At 41.5% G+C, this 19,532-nt stretch overlaps 1 protein-coding gene across 15 annotated transcripts in view; it reads left to right on the top strand.

Annotated features, from left to right (window-relative positions):
• The window catches only part of MAST2 (microtubule associated serine/threonine kinase 2), a 240,300-nt gene that overhangs the window by 158,124 nt on the left and 62,644 nt on the right, over positions 1-19,532 (top strand). For 13 of the 15 annotated variants that reach the window (XM_055347842.2, XM_019017688.4, XM_055347839.2 and 10 more), the window contains one exon: positions 3,005-3,096. In XM_055347842.2, the coding sequence (XP_055203817.2) occupies positions 3,005-3,096 (92 nt within the window). Of the gene's footprint in view, positions 1-3,004; positions 3,097-4,351; positions 4,499-19,532 lie in introns of those variants that run through there. The other 2 variants (XM_055347838.2, XM_055347830.2) reach the window with 1 other exon arrangement.

Here is a 19,532-nt window from a genome sequence, read left to right as displayed (position 1 = left end):
GTGGGTGGTACAATGCCAGTATAATAAAGACAGCTATTCATGGAAATTTGTTCACTGCAATTGCCAATCAGCATGAGTCTGTCTTCGAAAGGATTATTTTTTCACAAAATCCAGCATTTCCCTGAATAAGTGGCTTCATCTTCCCTTGTTATGGTCTATGGAAGTCACAGAGAGAGCAACTACTGCTGTTACTGGAATTTCAGTCCATACTATGGTCAGTGTCCACAATTTCTGTCACAAAGTATGCAAGCATTACTTTGAACTACATCCGATACAGCTTAGTGGTTTAGGTCATTACTTGCAAATCAGTGAGTCCTGTTTTAGCCACGAAATCAAGTGTCACTATAGCCATGCTCTGGAGAGAGAAATAATGGGCTTTTGGTATGGTGGATACACCCATCAGCCAGCTATTGGTTATTTGGAAATTGTTGGTGACTGTTCTGCCCAAACCTTGCCACCTATTTTGCAGTGCCTAGTTGAGCACAGTTCATATCATTTCTTGGCATACATACCCAAAACATCTAGTGCTATTGAAATTAATGCAAAGCAAAGTGCAAGACCATGAGAGGAATTCGTCACAATGTGTTGGACTCGTATTTGGTTGAATTTATGTGGGATGATTGACTTGGAAATAATGTTTTCAATTCCCTTTTAGCGCATGTGTCAGAACAGTCTCCTGTTAAGTAACATTATGTTTGACTTTTGTTTTTAGTATATTTTAGTATAAATATCCAGGGACAAATTTTTTGATTGAATACACCTGAGAGGCAAATTGTTCAACTCATCCATGAAACCATACAACATACTCTTTTTTGTCTGGCATCTTGCTTTCAGCATAATTATTTGTGAGATTCATCCATTGTGTGAATCAATTATTCATTCCTTGTTATTGCTGAGCAGAATTCCATTATATGGATATACTGTGATTTGTTTGTCACTCATCTGTTGGTGCATATTTTAGGTGGTTTGTAGTTTCGGGCTTTCACAAATAATAGCATATAAGTGGATCCTGCTATTTTATCCAGTCTGACAATCTCTGCCTTAATTGGCTGTGTACTTAGAACATTTATATTTAATATGATTATTGGTATGATTGGGTTTAAATATGTTATTTGTTTTCTAATTGGCCCAACTGTACGTGTTCTTCTTTTTCTGGCACAATCATTGGCTCACTGTAGCCATGAACCCCTGGAGTCAAGCAGTCCTCCTGCCTCAGTCACCCAAGTACCTAGGACTATAGGCATGTGCCAACATGCCCAGCTAATTTTTTTTAATTTTTATTTTCTGTACAGATTTGAGGAAGGAAAAGGGGTATTGGAGGTTTAAGGAGAAAATGTGAATTAGTTGTCTTGGAGAGTGAGCAAGCACATTACTCTGGTAAATGTGCTAAGATTGTCAGGCAGTAATGAGGCCCCACTTGATGTTTGTCACTGTGAATATAAAGACACATCAGCCAGCATAATTCTGGGTTTTTCTTCAGTCACTCTAAGTTCCCAGGTGCAGTGCAAAATAGATGGAAAGCTTGGTTGTAAAGGGTTGGGATTTCGCCAGGACTTTGGTGTCCTTGGGAGGTAGCAACTTTTCATTTGGAGCTAGAATTTAAAGCAGACACTCAGAAGAGAAATTGGGGATATAGGCAGTTTGCTGATGACATACTGAGTTCAAGGAGGCAAAGTATAAGCTTTTCTCAAAGGTTCAGAGTAGTGGGAGACTGTCAGGTTAGAGAGTGGAAGGCATTCCATGGTGACTGAGGTAGTTAGGGGTATGGGCATGATTGGATTCCTCCTGATGGTTTCTTAGGGGGAAATGGTTATCATTTCTAATGATAATCTCTTTCTTGAGATTGATCTCATTCCTTCCATCAGCCCTACAGAGTCTGGCTGTGGCCTTCCCCATAGCTTCTATAACCTACTTCTTTTTCTGTCATTCTCCCCTCCTGTCATCCACTCTTGACTTCTTTGCTATTTCTTGAACATCCCAAATTTGTTCTTGTCTCAGTGCCTTTACCTTTACTTTTCTCTCTGCCTCTCAGCTCTACTTTTGTCTGAGTCCTTCATATCATTCAGCTCTCTCATCAGATTTCACTTCCCTAGTTAGCACTCCCACACCAGTCTCTTATTTCCTTTCTCCTTTTCTCCCTCTCCCTCCCTCCCTCTCTCTCTCCCCCTCTCCCTCTCTCTCCCTCTTTCTGTTCTTTCTTCCTCTTCCTTTTCCCACAGCACTGTTCACTCCAGTTATGAGGATAGAGACTGTTCTTTTGTTCCCTACTGCTTCCCTCCTAAGACACTGCCTAGTGTATAGTAGGTGTTCAATAAATATTTGGATGAATATAAATGGCAAACTTCCCTAATGCCTTCAAAAGATAGGCTGACTTTCAAATAAATTGATATAGACTTTTCAGTAATAGATGTTGCATGAAATGGCTTTTCATCACCATCTGGTTTTCTCCAACCAGAAGAAAAAGCTTCAGGCATTAACATGTAGTGGAAAGCCCGTTTATAGAAGAAACCCAGGGCTGTTCTGACATTTATTCTGAAATGAGAATATTACTTAATTCACGGACTAAGCGTTCTAAAAATAATAATTTCATAGATTAAGTTAATAGTTTTGGGGGTTCTTAGAGAATATGAGAATATTTTGACTTGTGCTTTTTATTTTGTAAATCAATTTGCAGTGGTCATTCTTCATTAGATACTGTTTAAAACATGGTTTTTGCCTGTAGGGAGCTCCTTGTGTTTGCTTGGGAAGTAAAACTAAACATTGGAAAAGCACAGTGGCAATACAAGATGAAAGTCAAGGCAGTGAAAAAAGTTATTCCAAGGAGGAACACAGTGCTTTATGGAATCTAACTGGTGCTGAGTGTAATTGCTGACCCAGTTCAGTTTAAAGAAGTATACTGTGCGGCCCGTGAAATGGTGTCCCTCTTTAGTTCCTTAAAAACCACTCAAGGTCTCTGGGCCCATGGTGTGGCCCTATTATAATTCATATTTTGTTTTCATTGCAGTTGTCGGACAAGTAACCGCAAGAGCTTGATTGTGACCTCTAGCACATCACCTACACTACCACGGCCACACTCACCACTCCATGGCCACACAGGTGAGTGCTTGAAGGTTAAGAAAGGTTGAGTGAAAGAGTGGCCACAGATACCCAATTTCTTTCCTACTTCTCATGTTGTGCAGTTCCGTATATTACATTGTCACTTTACTTGGCTGACTGAAGCAGACAGAGCTCATGGGCTTGCTTTCTGTACGAGAATGAGTTAGCCTGCTTTTGACTCTTAGTTGTTTCTTACCTTGTTCTCTCAACATTCCTTTTAGTCTTGTACATATCTTGGGGCCAGGTATGTGTCCTGGGTTTATGGCCTCTGTTCTAGTGTGTTCTAGTGTGTTATAGCTCCATTCGTCTTGGGTCATTTGATGAGGAGTCCACTAATATTTTGTACTACCATGCCCAAGGATTAGGGTTCACAGAGAGGGTTTTTTGTCTAATGGGACTCCTGTTAACCTTCCTGCTCTTAGATTAGGAGATAACAAAAGCAAGAGGAGTATGTGTTTGTTTGTTTGTTTTTAAATAGAAACGAGGTCTCTCTATGTTGCCCAGGCTGGTCTTGAAATCCTAGGCTCGAGTGATCCTCCCACCTCATCCTCCAAAGTACTGGGATTATATGTGTGAGCCACTGCACCCGGGTTGGAGTATTTGTTTCATAATGATACTGATATTACATACTGGAATTAAAGCAAATGACCTCATGGATTCAGGCTGCTCTAGCCCTGGAATATGGGCTCTTCCCGACAGTGTAAGGACTGACTTACATGGCTCTGAAGAATAGATAAAAATTATGAGGCAGCTGGGCACAGTGGCTCCCGCCTGTAATCCCAGCACTTTGGGAGGCTGAGATGGGCCAATTGCTTGAGCTTAGGAGTTTGAGACCAGCCTGGGCAACATGGCAAAACCCCGTCTCTACAAAAAATACACAACTTAGCCGGACATGGTGGTGTACACGTGTAGTTCCAGCTACTTGGGAGGCTGAGGTGGGAGCATCGCCCGATCACCTGAGCCCATGGAGGTTGAGATCATACCACTGCACTCCAGCCCGGGCAGCAACAGGATGAGACCCCATCTCAAAAAGAAAAAAAATACGAGGCTTCCATTGATTCTGGCACATTGTCCTTCCCAGAGAGGGGCAGAAGAAAAACCTCATCAGAGTCAGCCATGTGCTTCTGTGTAGAAGATATATTCTTGTATCCCAGGGGAACCAGGCCACGGGACTCAGCTTTGCTGAAAGGGCTGCAGCACTTCTGTGCAGTTCATTGCTACACTCTTTATAATGGAAGATCTAAACCTACAGTTAGTGGCAGTTGACAGACTTAGAACTGTTCAGAGCTTGCTGCCTGGGCATAGAAAGCCATGGTCACTGTTGTCCTAAGCCTGGACCTTGTCTGTCTTTGGGCGTTAAAGCAGGATATCAAAGCAGTGAAATGGGTCAACATCAAGCTGAGTAAGATGTGTATATTCTCCATGGATTTGTTTCCTTGCTCACAGTTTACTGTCTTTGGAGGGAGAAAGTGAGGGTACATGTGGGGTATTTGAGGGTCCTGAGAGTCTGGTGATTCTGAAACTGAACTTTGTCCTTGGGAGAAGGATCTCACCTTCTTTGGCTCAGATTCTCTTAGCCTAGAAGCCAGCCTTTTAGTGTGATGATGGCCCCTTTCCAAGAATCAGTAAATCTCTCAATCACAAGCTGTCACTTTAGAAGATACCACCAAGAGAACAGGGATCCCAGGGAACTGGAGACATACTTGACCTTTAAAGCAAAGCTCTCATTGTGCTTAGGTGCTTTCCTCTAAAAAAATTGACTGAGATTAGCTGGATTAGCTCAAACAGCACATCCTAGATTTTTAGAGAAACTCAGCATACGTCTATCTGACCTGACCTTTTTATCATATAGGAATAAATTTAACATGTCTAGACCTTGTATATAGTTGCACAACTGTAATGTGAGTACTGAGCAGTAGTTACTACTGGCTGCTCTTCTCTAGATGATTATCTCTCTATTTAGATTCTCCACAGTTAGCATTTAGAACTAAATCTTCCTACTCAAGTGGCTTTGATTGAGAACACCACCTGGCCTTTTCAGCCTGCCTGGATCTGTAGACTCCAGCTTTGAGTTAATGTGTGTAACATGCTTAGTACTTTACAAATGTTAGCATCTGTATTATCTCTTAGCAAATCACTGCAGAAAATCTAGGGGGCAAGAATGGACATAAAAGCCCAGTTTGTGACTGTAGACTATACTTATCCAGCTGTTGAGACAGGCAGCACTGATTGTTCCACGCAGATCCCACATGGCATTAGATTATATCCTCAAATATTTTTTTTATAGACAATTTTATTATACTTTAAGTTCTAGGGTACATGTGCACAACTTGCAGGTTTGTTACATATGTATAGATGTGCCATGTTGGTATGCTGCACCCATTAACTCGTCATTTACATTAGGTATATCTCCTAATGCTATCCCTCCCCCATCCCCCCACCCCACAACAGGCCCTGGTGTGTGATGTTCCCCTTCCTGTGTCCAATGTTCTCATTGTTCAGTTCCCACCTATGAGTGAGAACATTCGGTGTTTGGTTTTTTGTCCTTGCGATAGTTTGCTGAGAATGATGGTTTCCAGCTTCATCCATGTCCCTACAAAGGACATGAACTCATCATTTTTTATGGCTGCATAGTATTCCATGGTGTATATGTGCCACATTTTCTTAATCCAGTCTGTCAATGTTGGACATTTGGGTTGGTTCCAAGCCTTTGCTATTGTGAGTCGTGCCGCAATAAACATACGTGTACATGTGTCTTTATAGCAGCATGATTTATATTCCTTTGGGTATATACCCAGTAATGGGATGGCTGGGTCAAATGGTATTTCTAGTTCTAGATCCCTGAGGAATCGCCACACTGTCTTCCACAATGGTTGAACTAGTTTACAGTCCCACCAATAGTGTAAAAGTGTTCCTATTTCTCCACATCCTCTCCAGCACCTGTTGTTTCCTGACTTTTTAATGATCTCCATTCTAAGTGGTGTGAGATGATATCTCATTGTGGTTTTGATTTGCATTTCTCTGATGGCCAGTGATGATGAGCATTTTTTCATGTGTCTATTGGCTGCATAAATGTCTTCTTTTGAGAAGTGTCTGTTCATATCCTTCGCCCACTTTGTGATGGGGTTGTTTGTTTTTTTCTTGTAAATTTGTTTGAGTTCTTTGTAGATTCTGGATATTAACCCTTTGTCAGATGAGTAGATTGCAAAAATTTTCTCCCATTCTGTAGGTTGCCTGTTCACTCTGATGGTGATTTCTTTTGCTGTGCAGAAGCTCTTTAGTTTAATTAGATCCCATTTGTCAATTTTGGCTTTTGTTGCCATTGCTTTTAGACATGAAGTTCTTGCCCATGCCTATGTCCTGAATGGTATTGCCTAGGTTTTCTTCTAGGGTTTTTATGGTTTTAGGTCTAACATTTAAGTCTTTAATCCATCTTGAATTAATTTTTGTATAAGGTGTAAGGAAGGGATCCAGTTTCAGCTTTCTACATATGGCTAGCCAGTTTTCCCAGCACCATTTGTTAAATAGGGAATCTTTTCCCCATTTCTTGTTTTTGTCAGGTTTGTCGAAGATCAGATAGTTGTAGATGTGTGGTATTATTTCTGAGGGCTCTGTTCTGTTCCATTGGTCGATATCTCTGTTTTGGTACCAGTACCATGCTGTTTTGGTTACTGTAGCCTTGTAGTATAGTTTGAAGTCAGGTAGCCTGATGCCTCCAGCTTTGTTCTTTTGGCTTAGGATTGTCTTGGCAATGCGGACTCTTTTTTGGTTCCATATGAACTTTAAAGTAGTTTTTTCAGTTTTTTCCAATTCTGTGAAGAAAGTCCCTGGTAGCTTGATGGGGGTGGCATTGAATCTATAAATTACCTTGGGCAGTATGGCCATTTTCATGATATTGGATAGGATATTCTTCCTATCCATGAGCATGGAATGTTTTTCCATTTGTTTGTGTCCTCTTTTATTTCATTGAGCAGTGGTTTGTAGTTTTCCTTGAAGAGGTCCTTCACATCCCTTGTAAGTTGGATTCCTAGGTATTATATTCTCTTTGAAGCAATTGTGAATGGGAGTTCACTCATGATTTGGCTCTCTGTTTGTCTGTTATTGGTGTATAAGAATGCTTGTGGTTTTTGCACATTGATTTTGTTTCCTGAGACTTTGCTGAAGTTGCCTATCAGCTTAAGGAGATTTTGGGCTGAGATGATGGGGTTTTCTAGATATACAATCATGTCATCTGGAAACAGGGACAATTTGACTTCCTTTCTTCCTAATTGAATACCCTTTATTTCTTTCTCCTGCCTGATTGCCCTGGCCAGAACTTCCAACACTATGTTGAATAGGAGTGGTGAGAGAGGGCATTCCTGTCTTGTGCCAGTTTTCAAAGGGAATGCTTCCAGTTTTTGCCCATTCAAATCTGGCTGTGGGTTTGTCATAATTTATTGAGAGTTTTTAGCATGAAGGGCTGTTGAATTTTGTCGAAGGCCTTTTCTGTATCTATTGAGATAATCATGTGGTTTTTGTCTTTGGTTCTGTTTATATGATGGATTACGTTTATTGATTTGCGTATGTTGAACCAGCCTTGCATCCCAGGGTTGAAGCCCACTTGATCATGGTGGATAAGCTGTTTGATGTGCTGCTGGATTCAGTTTGCCAGTATTTTATTGAGGATTTTTGCATTGATGTTTATCAGGGATATTGGTCTAAAATTCTCTTTTTTTGTTGTGTCTCTGCCAGTCTTTTGTATCAGGATGATGCCGGCCTCATCAAATGAGTTAGGGAGGATTCCCTCTTTTTCTGTTAATTGGAATAGTTTCAGAAGGAATAGTACCAGCTCCTTGTACCGCTGGTAGAATTCAACTGTGAATCCATCTGGTCCTGGACTTTTTTTGGTTGGTAAGCTGTTAATTAGTGCCTCAATTTCAGAGCCTGTCATTGGTCTATTCAGAGATTCAACTTCTTCCTGGTTTAGTCTTGGGAGGGGGTATGTGTCGAGGAATTTATCCATTTCTTCTAGATTTTCTAGTTCATTTGCGTAGAGGTGTTTGTAGTATTCTCTGATGGTAGTTTGTATTTCTGTGGGATCAGTGGTGATAACCCCTTTATCATTTTTTATTGTGTCTATTTGATTCTTCTCTCTTTTCTTCTTTATTAGTCTTGCTAGCAGTCTGTCAGTTTTGTTGATCTTTTCAAAAAACCAGCTCCTGGATTCACTGATTTTTTTGAAGGGTTTTTTGTGTCTCTATCTCCTTCAGTTCTGCTCTGATCTTAGTTATTTCTTGCCTTCTGCTAGCTTTTGAATGTGTTTGCTCTTGCTTTTCTAGTTCTTTTAATTGGGATGTTAGGGTGTCAACTTTAGATCGTTCCTGCTTTCTCTTGTGGGCATTTAGTGCTATAAATTTCCCTCTACACACTGCTTTAGATATGTCCCAGAGATTCTGGTATGTTGTGTCTTTGTTCTCGTTGGTTTCAGAGAACATCTTTATTTCTGCCTTCATTTTGTTATGTACCCAGTAGTCATTCAGGAGCAGGTTGTTCAGTTTCCATGTAGTTGGGCGGTTTTGAGTGAGTTTCTTAATCCTGAATTCTAGTTTGATTGCACTGTGGTCTGAGAGACAGTTTGTTACAATTTCTGTTCTTTTACATTTGCTGAGGAGTGCTTTACTTCCAACTATGTGGTCAATTTTGGAATAGGTGTGGTGTGGTGCTGGGAAGAATGTATATTCTGTTGATTTGGGGTGGAGAGTTCTGTAGATGTCTATTAGGTCCACTTAGTGCAGAGCTGAATTCATTTCCTGGATATCCTTGTTAACTTTCTGTCTCGTTGATCTGTCTAATGTTGACAGTGGGGTGTTAAAGTCTCCCATTATTATTGTGTGGGAGTCTAAGTCTCTTTGTAAGTCTCTAAGTTAAGGCCTTGCTTTATGAATCTGGGTGCTCCTGTATTGGGTGCGCATATATTTAGGATAATTAGCTCTTCTTGTTGAATTGATCCCTTTACCATTATGTAATGGCCTTCTTTGTCTCTCTTGATCTTTGTTGGTTTAAAGTCTGTTTTATCAGAGACTAGGATTGCAACCCCTGCCTTTCTTTGTTTTCCATTTGCTTGGTAGATCTTCCTCCATCCCTTTATTTTGAGCCTATGTGTGTCTCTGCACGTGAGATGGGTTTCCTGAATACAGCACACTGATGGGTCTTGACTCTTTATCCAATTTGCCAGTCTGTGTCTTTTAATTGGAGCATTTAGCCCATTTACATTTAAGGTTAATATTGTTATGTGTGAATTTGATCCTGTCATTATGATGTTAGCTGGTTATTTTGCTTGTTAGTTGATGCAGTTTCTTCCTAGCCTCGATGGTATTTACAATTTGGCATGTTTTTGCAGTGGCTGGTACCAGTTGTTCCTTTCCATGTTTAGTGCTTCCTTCAGGAGCTCTTTTAGGGCAGGCCTGGTGGTGACAAAATCTCTCAGCATTTGCTTGTCTGTAAAGTATTTTATTTCTCCTTCACTTATGAAGCTTAGTTTGGCTGGATATGAAATTCTGGGTTGAAAATTCTTTTCTTTAAGAATGTTGAATATTGGCCCCCACTCTCTTCTGGCCTGTAGAGTTTCTGCTGAGAGATCAGCTTTTAGTCTGATGGGCTTCCCTTTGTGGGTAACCTGACCTTTCTCTCTGGCTGCCCTTAACATTTTTTCCTTCATTTCAACTTTGGTGAATCTGACAATTATGTGTCTTGGAGTTCCTCTTCTGGAGGAGTATCTTTGTGGCGTTCTCTGTATTTCCTGAATCTGAATGTTGGCCTGCCTTGCTGGGTTGGGGAAGTTCTCCTGGATAATATCCTGCAGAGTGTTTTCCAGCTTGGTTCCATTCTCCCCATCACTTCAGGTACACCAGTCAAATGTAGATTTGGTCTTTTCACATAGTCCCATATTTCTTGGAGGCTTTGTTGATTTCTTTTTATTCTTTTTTCTCTAAACTTCTCTTCTCACTTCATTTAATTCATTTGATCTTCAATCACTGATACCCTTTCTTCCAGTTGATCGAATCAGCTACTGAAGCTTGTGCATTCATCATGTAGTTCTCATGCCATGGTTTTCAGCTCCATCAGGTCCTTTAAGGACTTCTCTGCATTGGTTATTCTAGTTAGCCATTCGTCTAATCTTTTTTCAAGGTTTTTAACTTCTTTGCAATGGGTTCGAACTTCCTCCTTTATCTCAGAGAAATTCGATCGTCTGAAGCTTTCTTCTCTTAACTTGTCAAAGTCATTCTCCGTCCAGCTTTGTTCCATTGATGGTGAGGAGCTTAGTTCCTTTGGAGGAGGAGAGGCGCTCTGATTTTTAGAATTTTCAGTTTTTCTGTTCTGTTTTTTCCCCATCTTTGTGGTTTTATCTATCTTTGGTCTTTGATGATGGTGACATACAGATGGAGTTTTGATGTGGATGTCCTTTCTGTTTGTTAGTTTTCCTTTTACCAGTCAGGACCCTCAGCTGCAGGTCTGTTAGAGTTTGCTGGAGGTCCACTCCAGACCCTGTTTGCCTGGGTATCAGCAGCGGAGGCTGCAAAACAGCAAATGTTGCTGTCTGATCGTTCCTCTGGAGGTTTCGTCTCAGGTACCCGGCTGTGTGAGGTGTCAGTCTGCCCCTACTTGGGGGTGCCTCCCAGATAGGCTACTCGGGGGTCAGGGACCCACTTGAGGAGGCAGTCTGTCCGTTCTCAGATCTCCAACTCTGTGCTGAGAGAACCAATACTCTCTTCAAAGCTGTGAGACAGGGACATTTAAGTCTGCAGAGGTTTCTGCTGCCTTTTGTTCAGCTATGCCCTGCTCCCAGAGGTGGAGTCTACAGAGGCAGGCAGGCAGGCCTCTTTGAGCTGTGGTGGACTCCACCCAGTTCGAGCTTCCTGGCTGCGTTGTTTACCAACTCAAGCCTCAGCAATGGTGGGTGCCCCTCCCCCAGCCTTGCTGCTGCCTTGCAGTTCGACCTCAGACTGCTGTGCTAGCAATGAGCGAGGCTCCATGGGCATGGGACCCTCCAAGCCAGGCGCGGGATATAATCTTCTGGTGTGCCGTTTGCTAAGACCATTGGAAAAGTGCGGTATTAGGGTGGGAGTGACCCGATTTTCCAGATGCTGTCTGTCACAGCTTTGCTTTGCTATGAAAGGGAATTCCCTGACCCCTTGTGCTTCCCAGGTGAGGCGATGCTTCGCCCTGCTTCGGCTCATGCTCGGTGCACTGCACCCACTGTCCTGCACCCACTGTCTGACAAGCCCCAGTGAGATGAACCCAGTACCTCACTTGGAAATGCAGAAATCACCCGTCTTCTGCGTCGCTCACGCTGGGAGCTGTAGACTGGAGCTGTTCCTATTCGGCCATCTTGGAACCCCTCAAATCTTATACATCCTGAAATTTACATCCACAGGATATGCCATGACACTTTACTATCACTTTTAAGTTTTGAATCTGTTGAATAGTATGAGGCCTGTTAATTTGAAAGTAGGTTCATTTATTCCATACAGTTCAATTCAGTATTAAATATCTACTACATAAGTAGGTTACAGTGTCAGTAATGTCAGTTCAGTAGGTACATACCCAGCCATTTGAGAAATGGAAACTCACTACCTTATTTTTTTTTAACTAATAAACTTTATTTCTTAGAGTAGTTTTAGGTTCACAGCAAAATTGAGGAAGATACTGAGATAAACCATATACCCCCTGCCCTCACCTATGTATAGGCTCCCCATTATCAGCTCCCTACCAGAATGCTACATTTGTTACAGTTGATGAGCCTACACTGACACATCACCCAGGCACTAGTTTACATTAAGATTCACTGTTAGTGGTATACATTTTGTGTGTCTGGGCAACATTATCACTTACCATTATAGTATCATACAGAGTCTTTTCACTGTCCTAAAAATTATCTGTGCTCTGCCTATTTATTTCTTTCTCCCCTTAACTCCTGGCATCCAGTAATCTTTTTACTGTCTCCACAGTTTTACCTTTTCCAGAATGTCGTATAGTTGGAATCATACAATAGCCTTTTCAGATTGGCTTCTTTCACTTAGTAATACGTACTAAAGTTTCCTCCACGTCTTTCCATGGCTTGATAGCTCATTTCTTTCTGAATAATATCCTGTTGTCTGGTTATACCGCGGTTTATTTTTATCCACTCACCTACTGAAGGGCATCTTGGTTGCTTCTAAGTTTTGGCAATTGTGAAAAAGCCGCTATAAACATCTGTGTATAGGTTTTTGGGTAGACGTTAATTTTTAACTTATTTGGGTAAATAAGGAGCACAATTGCTATATTGAATGGTAAGAGTGTATTTGATTTTGTAAAAAACAAACAAAAAAAAACTCTTCAAGCTGGGCGTGGTGGCTCACACCTGTAATCCCGCACTTTGGGAGGCCAAGGTGGGCAGATCACTTAAAGTCAGGAGTTCAAGACAAGCCTGGCCAACATGGTGAAACGTCGTCTCTACTAAAAATAGCCAGACATGGTGGTGTGCACCTGTAATCCCAGGTACGTGGGAGGCTGACGCAGGAGAATCGCTTGAACCAGGGAGGTGGAGGTTGCAGTGAGCCAAGATTGTGCCACTGCACTCCAGCCTGGGCAAAAGAGTGAGACTCTGTCTCATAAAAAGAAAAAGAAAAACTCCCAGGCTGCCTTCCAAAGGGGTGGTACCATTTTACATTCCCACCAGCAGTAAATGAATAGCTCCTGTTGCATCATATCCTTGCCAGCATTTGGTGGTGTCAGTGTGTGAATCTGGGTCTTTTTTTTTTTTTTTTTTTTTTTTTAGGCAGGGTCTCACGCCATCATTCAGGCTGGAGTATGGTGGCACAGTCACAGCTCAATACAGCCTTGAGCTCTCAGGCTCCCAGATTTTGGCCATTCTAATCTATGCGTAGTTGTATCTCATTTAATTTTCAATTCCTGGCGGAGCACGATGGCTCACACTTGTAATCCCAGCACTTTGGGGAGGCCCAGGCAGGCTTTTTTTTTTTGAGAGAGAGTCTCACTCTGTCGCCCAGGCTGGAGTGCAGTGGTGCGATCTTGGGTCACTGCAACCTCCACCTCCCGGGTTCAAGCGATTCTCCTGCCTCATCCTCCCGAGTAGCTGGGACTACAGGTATGTGCCACCACACCCAGCTAATTCTGTATTTTTAGTAGAGATGACGTTTCATGTTGGCCAGGCTGGTCTTGAACTCCTGACCACAAGTGATCTGCCTGGCTCCGCCTCCCAAAGTGCTAGGATTACAGGCGTGAGTCACTGCACCTGGCCTTGCATATAACTTTTGACTGCCCCGAAATTTAACTACTAATAGCCTGCTGTTGACCAGAAGCCTTACTGATAACATAGTTAATTAACACATAATTTGTATGTTTTATGTATTATATACGATACTCTTATAACAAAATAAGCTAGAGAAAAGAAAATTTGTTAAGAAAATCACTGGAAGAGAAAATATACTTACTGTTCATTAATTGGAAGTGTATCATCATAAAGGTCTTCGCCTCATCATCTTCACATTGAGTAGGCTGAGGAAGATGAAGGATTAGTCTTGCTATGTCAGGAGTGGCAGAGGCAGAAGAGGTGGAGGAGGTGGAAAGGGATGCAGGAGTGGCAGGCATACAACTTTTACTGAAAAAATTTGTGTATAAGTGAACCTGTACAGTTCAAACCTGTGTTGTTCAAAGGTCCACTGTAATCCAAATCAACCTTCAAATACCACTATACCACTTTGCCTTATGATGGCAAAATACACCTAAATCCTCTCTTCAGTACCTTGTAATTTTGCTGTCATTCATTTCACTTATATATAAGCACATGTGTGTACAGGTGTGCATAATGTATGTAAAAGCATACCTAATCACATACATTGTTGCTGTTACAGATTAAGCACCCCCAGTCCAAAAATCTGAAATCTAAAATGCAAAACTTTTTAAGCACCAACATGAACCTCACAGGAAATGCTTGTTGGAGCCTTTTAGATTTTGGGCTTTCAGATTTGGGATGTTCAGCTGGTTAGTATAATGCAAATATTTCAAAATCAGAAAACAAATTTGAAATTTAAAACACTTCTGGTCTGATAAGGGATACTTATCCTATATTATGTTGAACAGACTTATCTATTAGACAAATTAAGAATAAGAAAAACAAGTTTTTAGTTTACCTTCATCACTTCTCCAGTGTGCTTGCTTGTTTCATGTAGAGTTCAGTTTCTCCCCTATATAATTTTCTCTCTGAACAACTTCTTTTAACATTTCTTGCAAGGCAGATCTACTGCTATAAAATCCCCCATTTTTTGTTAGGGAAAATCTTTATTTCTTCTTCACCTTTGAAGTATAATTTCACAGGGTACAGAATTTTAGGTTGCTTGCTTGTTTTTTGTTGTTGTTTTTTTTTTTGTCTCTCAACAGTTTTAATATTTCACTCCACTATCTTCTTGCTTGTGCGGTTTGTGAGAAGTTGGATGTAATTCTTGTCTTCGCTTCTCTGAAGATAAGGTGTTTTTTCCCTCTGGCTTCTTTCAGATTTTTGTGTACCTTTGGTTTTCTATAGTTTGAATATGATATGTCTAAGTGCAGTTTTTTTCTGAATTTATCCTGCTTGGTATCTTCTGAGTTTCCTGAATTTATGGCTTGGTGTCTCACTTTAATTTGGGGAAATTTTATGTCATTATTGCTTCAAATAATTCCCTTCCTTTCTCTCTTTTTCTTCTTGTATTACTGCTACATACGTGTCACACCTTTTGTAATTGTCTCACAGTTCTCGGATGTTCTGGTGTTGGTTTTTTTTTTCGGTCCTTTTTTCTTTGCTTTTTAGTTTTGGAAGTTTCTGTTATCATATCCTCAAGATCAGAGATTGTTTCCCCAGCAGTGTTCAGTCTATTAATGAGCCCATCAAAGGCATTCTTCAGTTCTGTTACAGTGATCTTTAACATTTTCTTTTGATTCTTCCTTAGAATTTCTATTTATATTATCCATCTGTTCTTGCGTGTTGTCTACTTTTCCCATTAAAGTGCTTAGCATAATTAATCATCGTTTTGAAAAATTCCTAGTCTTGATCATTGCAACATTCCTGTCATATCTGACTCTGGTTCTGATGCTTTTTCTGTCTCCTCAAACTATTTTTTGCTTTTTAGTGAGCTTTGTAATTTTTTTGTTAAAAGGTGGACGAGATGAACTGAGTAAAAGTAGCTGTGATAAATAGGCTTTTAGTAATGTATTGGTAAGGTGTAGGGGAGGAGAAGTGTTCCATAGCAGGGATCTGCAACCCCTGGGCCACGGACCAGTACTTCTCATGGCCTGTTAGAAACCAGGCCACACAGTAGGAGGTAAGCGTCAGACAATCAAGTGAAGCTACATTTGTATTTACAGCCGTTCCTTATCACTCACATTACTGCCTGAGCTCTGCCTCCTGTCAGATCAGCTGCGGCATTTAGATTCTCATAGGACCATGAACCCTATTGTGAACTGTGCATACAAGGGATCTAGGTTGCACACTTCTTATTAGAATCTAATGCCTGATGATCTGTCACTGTCTCCCATGACCCTCAGATAGGACCATCTAGTTGCAGGAAAACAAGTTCAGGGCTCCCACTGATTCTATATTATGGTGAGCTGTATAATTATTTCATTATACATCACAGTGTAATAATAATAGAAACAAAGTACACAATAAATGTAATGTGCTTGAATTATCCTGTAAACCCCTTGCCTCCCCACTCCCTGGTCCATGGAAAAATTATCTGCCATGAAACCACTCCCTGGTGCCAAAAAGGTTGGGGAATGCTGTTCTATAGTCTTGTGACTAGGTCTCAGTCTTTTGATGAGCCTTTGTCCCTGGACTGTGAACTTCTCCAGTGCTTCTCAGTATTTCCCCCACACCGTAGCTGGGACAGGATGGTTCTTGGCTGCTGGAATTGGGTATTTCTTCCCCCAAGTAGAGCTGGCATTGATAAAATCTCAGCAAGTTAGATGCAAACAAAATAGTTTCTCCCAAGGACAGGCTTGTTAAGAACAGAATGCTCTGGCGCGTATCAAAACAGTTCCTTTTCCCTCCTCCTGCTGGAATCATGAGATTTTCTTCAGTAATCACTGTGAGGATCCAGTAAGGCTCCTTTGGATAAAACTTACAAAAATTTGGGAGCCCCCCCATGACTAGATCCCCGTGGAGTTTTTAACTCTCAGCATAATCCACACTGAGCTTCCAGCAATTCCTCAGTTACAGTTCAGGTCTTCCTGCCCTGGCACTGGTTGCTGTGGAGGTTTCTGCTTAAGGATTTCTGCTCCTGCCGGGCACGGTGGCTCACGCTTGTAATCCCAGCACTTTGGGAGGCCAAGGTGGGCGGATCACGAGGTCAGGAGTTCGAGACCATCCTGGCTAATGTGGTGAAACCCTGTCTCTACTAAAAATACAAAAAAAAATTAGCTGGGCGTGGTGGCAGGTGCCTGTAGTCCCAGCTACTCAGGAGGCTGAGGGGGGAGAATGGCTTGAACCCAGGAGGCAGAGCTTGCAGTGAGCCCAGATCGCACCACTGCACTCCAGCCTGGGCAACAGAGGAAGACTCTGTCTCAAAAAAAAAAAAAAAAAAAAAAAAAGGAATTTCTGCTCTGGTAAGTTGTACCTCACTGTGTCTGCTGTCTGTCTGTCCAGTTTTGGGGGCAATGGTTCATCCTGTGATGTCACTTCGCTGACAGACTAAGAAGTGTTTTTTTTGTTTTTTTGTTTTTTTCTCCAGTTTGTTCAGCTTTTTACTTGTTAAAACAGAGTGGCAACTCCTAAGCTCTTTACATGCCAGGCCAGAACTGGAAGTCAGTTTATTTATTTTTATAACTTGTAGAGTATTTCATTGTATAACTGTACCACAATGTATTCATTTTCTTATTGGTGAATATTGCATCAGTCTAGGCCCAATCAGGAGACAGATAACAGACAAGCAATTTTAAAAAGTTTTAATAAAAGTAATACAAACTATGACAATAAGAGCCTAACTTCCATAGGGTACCATAGAGCTGAAGGAGAGTTCTCAAGGAAGAACTAACTTGGAAGGAGGATTCTCTAGGCTGGATTCAGGCCTTGTTGTAGTTGCAGCCCACTGGATGTAGTTGCAGCCCACTGGATGGCAGAGATGTTTTCTGGTTTGCCCAGACCAAAGCTGGTCCACAGTTACTCAGCAATCAGGGAATAGCCCTCTGGAGCACAGGTGAGTCTCAGCCAGTGGTCAGGCCTAGAGAGAGAAAGTAGAGGTGCTGCTGTGAGCACTTTGTGTCCTCAGGAAGGACGTGAAAGACAAATCCTGGGGGTCAGGGTGTTGAGCAAGCAAACAGAGAGAGTCAGTGGGGACAGGCCTGGAGCACACAGTGTCTTTGTAGGTAAGGCTGTGGAAAGGTGTCTGTGTGATTGGGGCAGAGCAACCCACATATCCACATTCCCACACCACTGACTGATAATGCAGTTGCTAGAATTAGCACCAAGAGCCTGTTCTTTCTGCAGTGTGCCTCCAATACCCTCTACTGAGAAAGTTTAACATCATGCTCACTGTAGAGGATAGATGATGCTTAAAGGAATTCTCTTCTTTATCTCAGAGCAGGTATTGAAGGATTAATTTGAAGCTTAGTGGCATTAAATTGATAACCAGCATAGACATTTAGATTGTTTATACTTTTCCACTATTATAGTCATCAATGCTACAGAAACATCCTTCTTCATATTCTTTTTGTATATATGTACACAGACTTTTTCTGGCATATATATGGAGGCATGGAATTGATAAGTCTTGGAATAAACTGTATAAATTTTTAGGAGTAGGATCAATAGGTCAGGAGGCATGCATATTTTAATGTTGTTTGTTACATATCATCTAATTGATTTTACATGAGTATTCTGGAACTAAGAGTGTGCCTTCCATAAAAGCATTCAGTCCCTATCATTCAAGGTCAAGCTGAAGCCCTAGTGTCAAGCAGGAAGATCCAGCTGCCAATTCCAGGTGAGGACTGCTGCTGCATGGAAGATGACTAAGATCGTAATAATGCCAGCCGTCAGTAGGAGTCCACAGACCTCGGCCCACTGCATCTTCTTTGGGTTTGAAGCTGTCAAGGAGGACTCAACATTCAGCACACTGGTTGGAACAGCATTTCACTCACAGAAAGGACAGATACAACAAGATCAGAGTCTGTGATGTGCACCAGTGGCAAAGATCCCATTCCATCCTGTGGTGGGCAGATACACTGGTGGGGCTGGCCGTGTGCCACATGCCACACACACTTAAGCAATACAAAGAAGTTTACTCCATACCCAGAAGAGGGGAAAAGTTTCTGCTAATAAGGAAGAAGAATCTGTGGCCAAGTGACAGCTTGCCACACAGCTTCCTTATGAGGGAAAGTTTTAGACCCAGGCCACTAATTGGGTAGTCTTGGAGAGGGGTGGCAGGTCATGTGACGGCTACATCCCTTACAGCCAGTAATCCATCCCTCTTTACTCCCTGACACGTACAGACTCCTCACCTCTATCTGCATTGAATCTATTTGGGCTAATTTCATTATCCCTTACTCCTGTTTATGCCCATCACCACAGGAACCCTCAGGTTACCCGCACCCCATCATCTACATGCTTAATTCATCTAAACCTCTGAACATTCCCTGCTCTGTCTTATCCCTCCCTGACTCTGGAAACCCTTCCAGTATACCTTTTGGAATTCCAGTTCTTTCTCAGCAAGATCTGTCTCCTAATCTGTTCTCTAAACATTCTTTCTTCTTCTTGTTCTAGTGGAATCATAGGGGAAGAGGGAGAGCTTAGAACACTGATTATCTGCAGACTACTCAAGTGTTAGCCCTTTTCTCATAATCTCAAAGCATTGGGTCTAGTAGTAAGGGTAGATGTCCTCTGTCTTTTCATTATTTTCACTGTCTTCTCCCTAATCTCCCCATACTTAGAATCTTATATATCATTAATTTGTATCATTTAGTACCTATCATTGCAGCAGTAAAACTCTTCATACATTGCAATTGTAAAAATTTTAGCTCTTGACTCCAATTACTCTCTTCAGTTCTACTCCTGTATTATTCTTTTTTTCAGTCTGTTTGTGAGCTGTAATGTGTTATTCTTGGTGGTTTCGATACACCCATAGTTGATAACTCCAGTTCTTAAGACTTTCTGTTCTTTGAACTCCTGTCTTCCAGTGAACCTCTCCACTACCCTACCTCAATCACTTATGCCCTAGATCTGTACTTTAGACCTTGTCTCCATAATTTCAGTTTCCTTCTTCCTGCTCTCTGAGCACCACCTCTAATCTTTCTATAGCTTGTGTCATCTAGAAACCCTACCTTTGAAAAACAGTCATTTGATCCTGGGACCTTTAATCCTTGGGAACCTTCGATAACTATATTGAGATGTCTTCCAGACATCTGTGTGAATAATTCAGTATGTTTGTCTT

This window comes from Gorilla gorilla, chromosome 1 (assembly GCF_029281585.2).
Source record: "Gorilla gorilla gorilla isolate KB3781 chromosome 1, NHGRI_mGorGor1-v2.1_pri, whole genome shotgun sequence".
Classification (NCBI taxonomy): Eukaryota; Metazoa; Chordata; class Mammalia; order Primates; family Hominidae; genus Gorilla; species Gorilla gorilla.
This window is presented reverse-complemented; position numbering and strand designations above follow the sequence as displayed.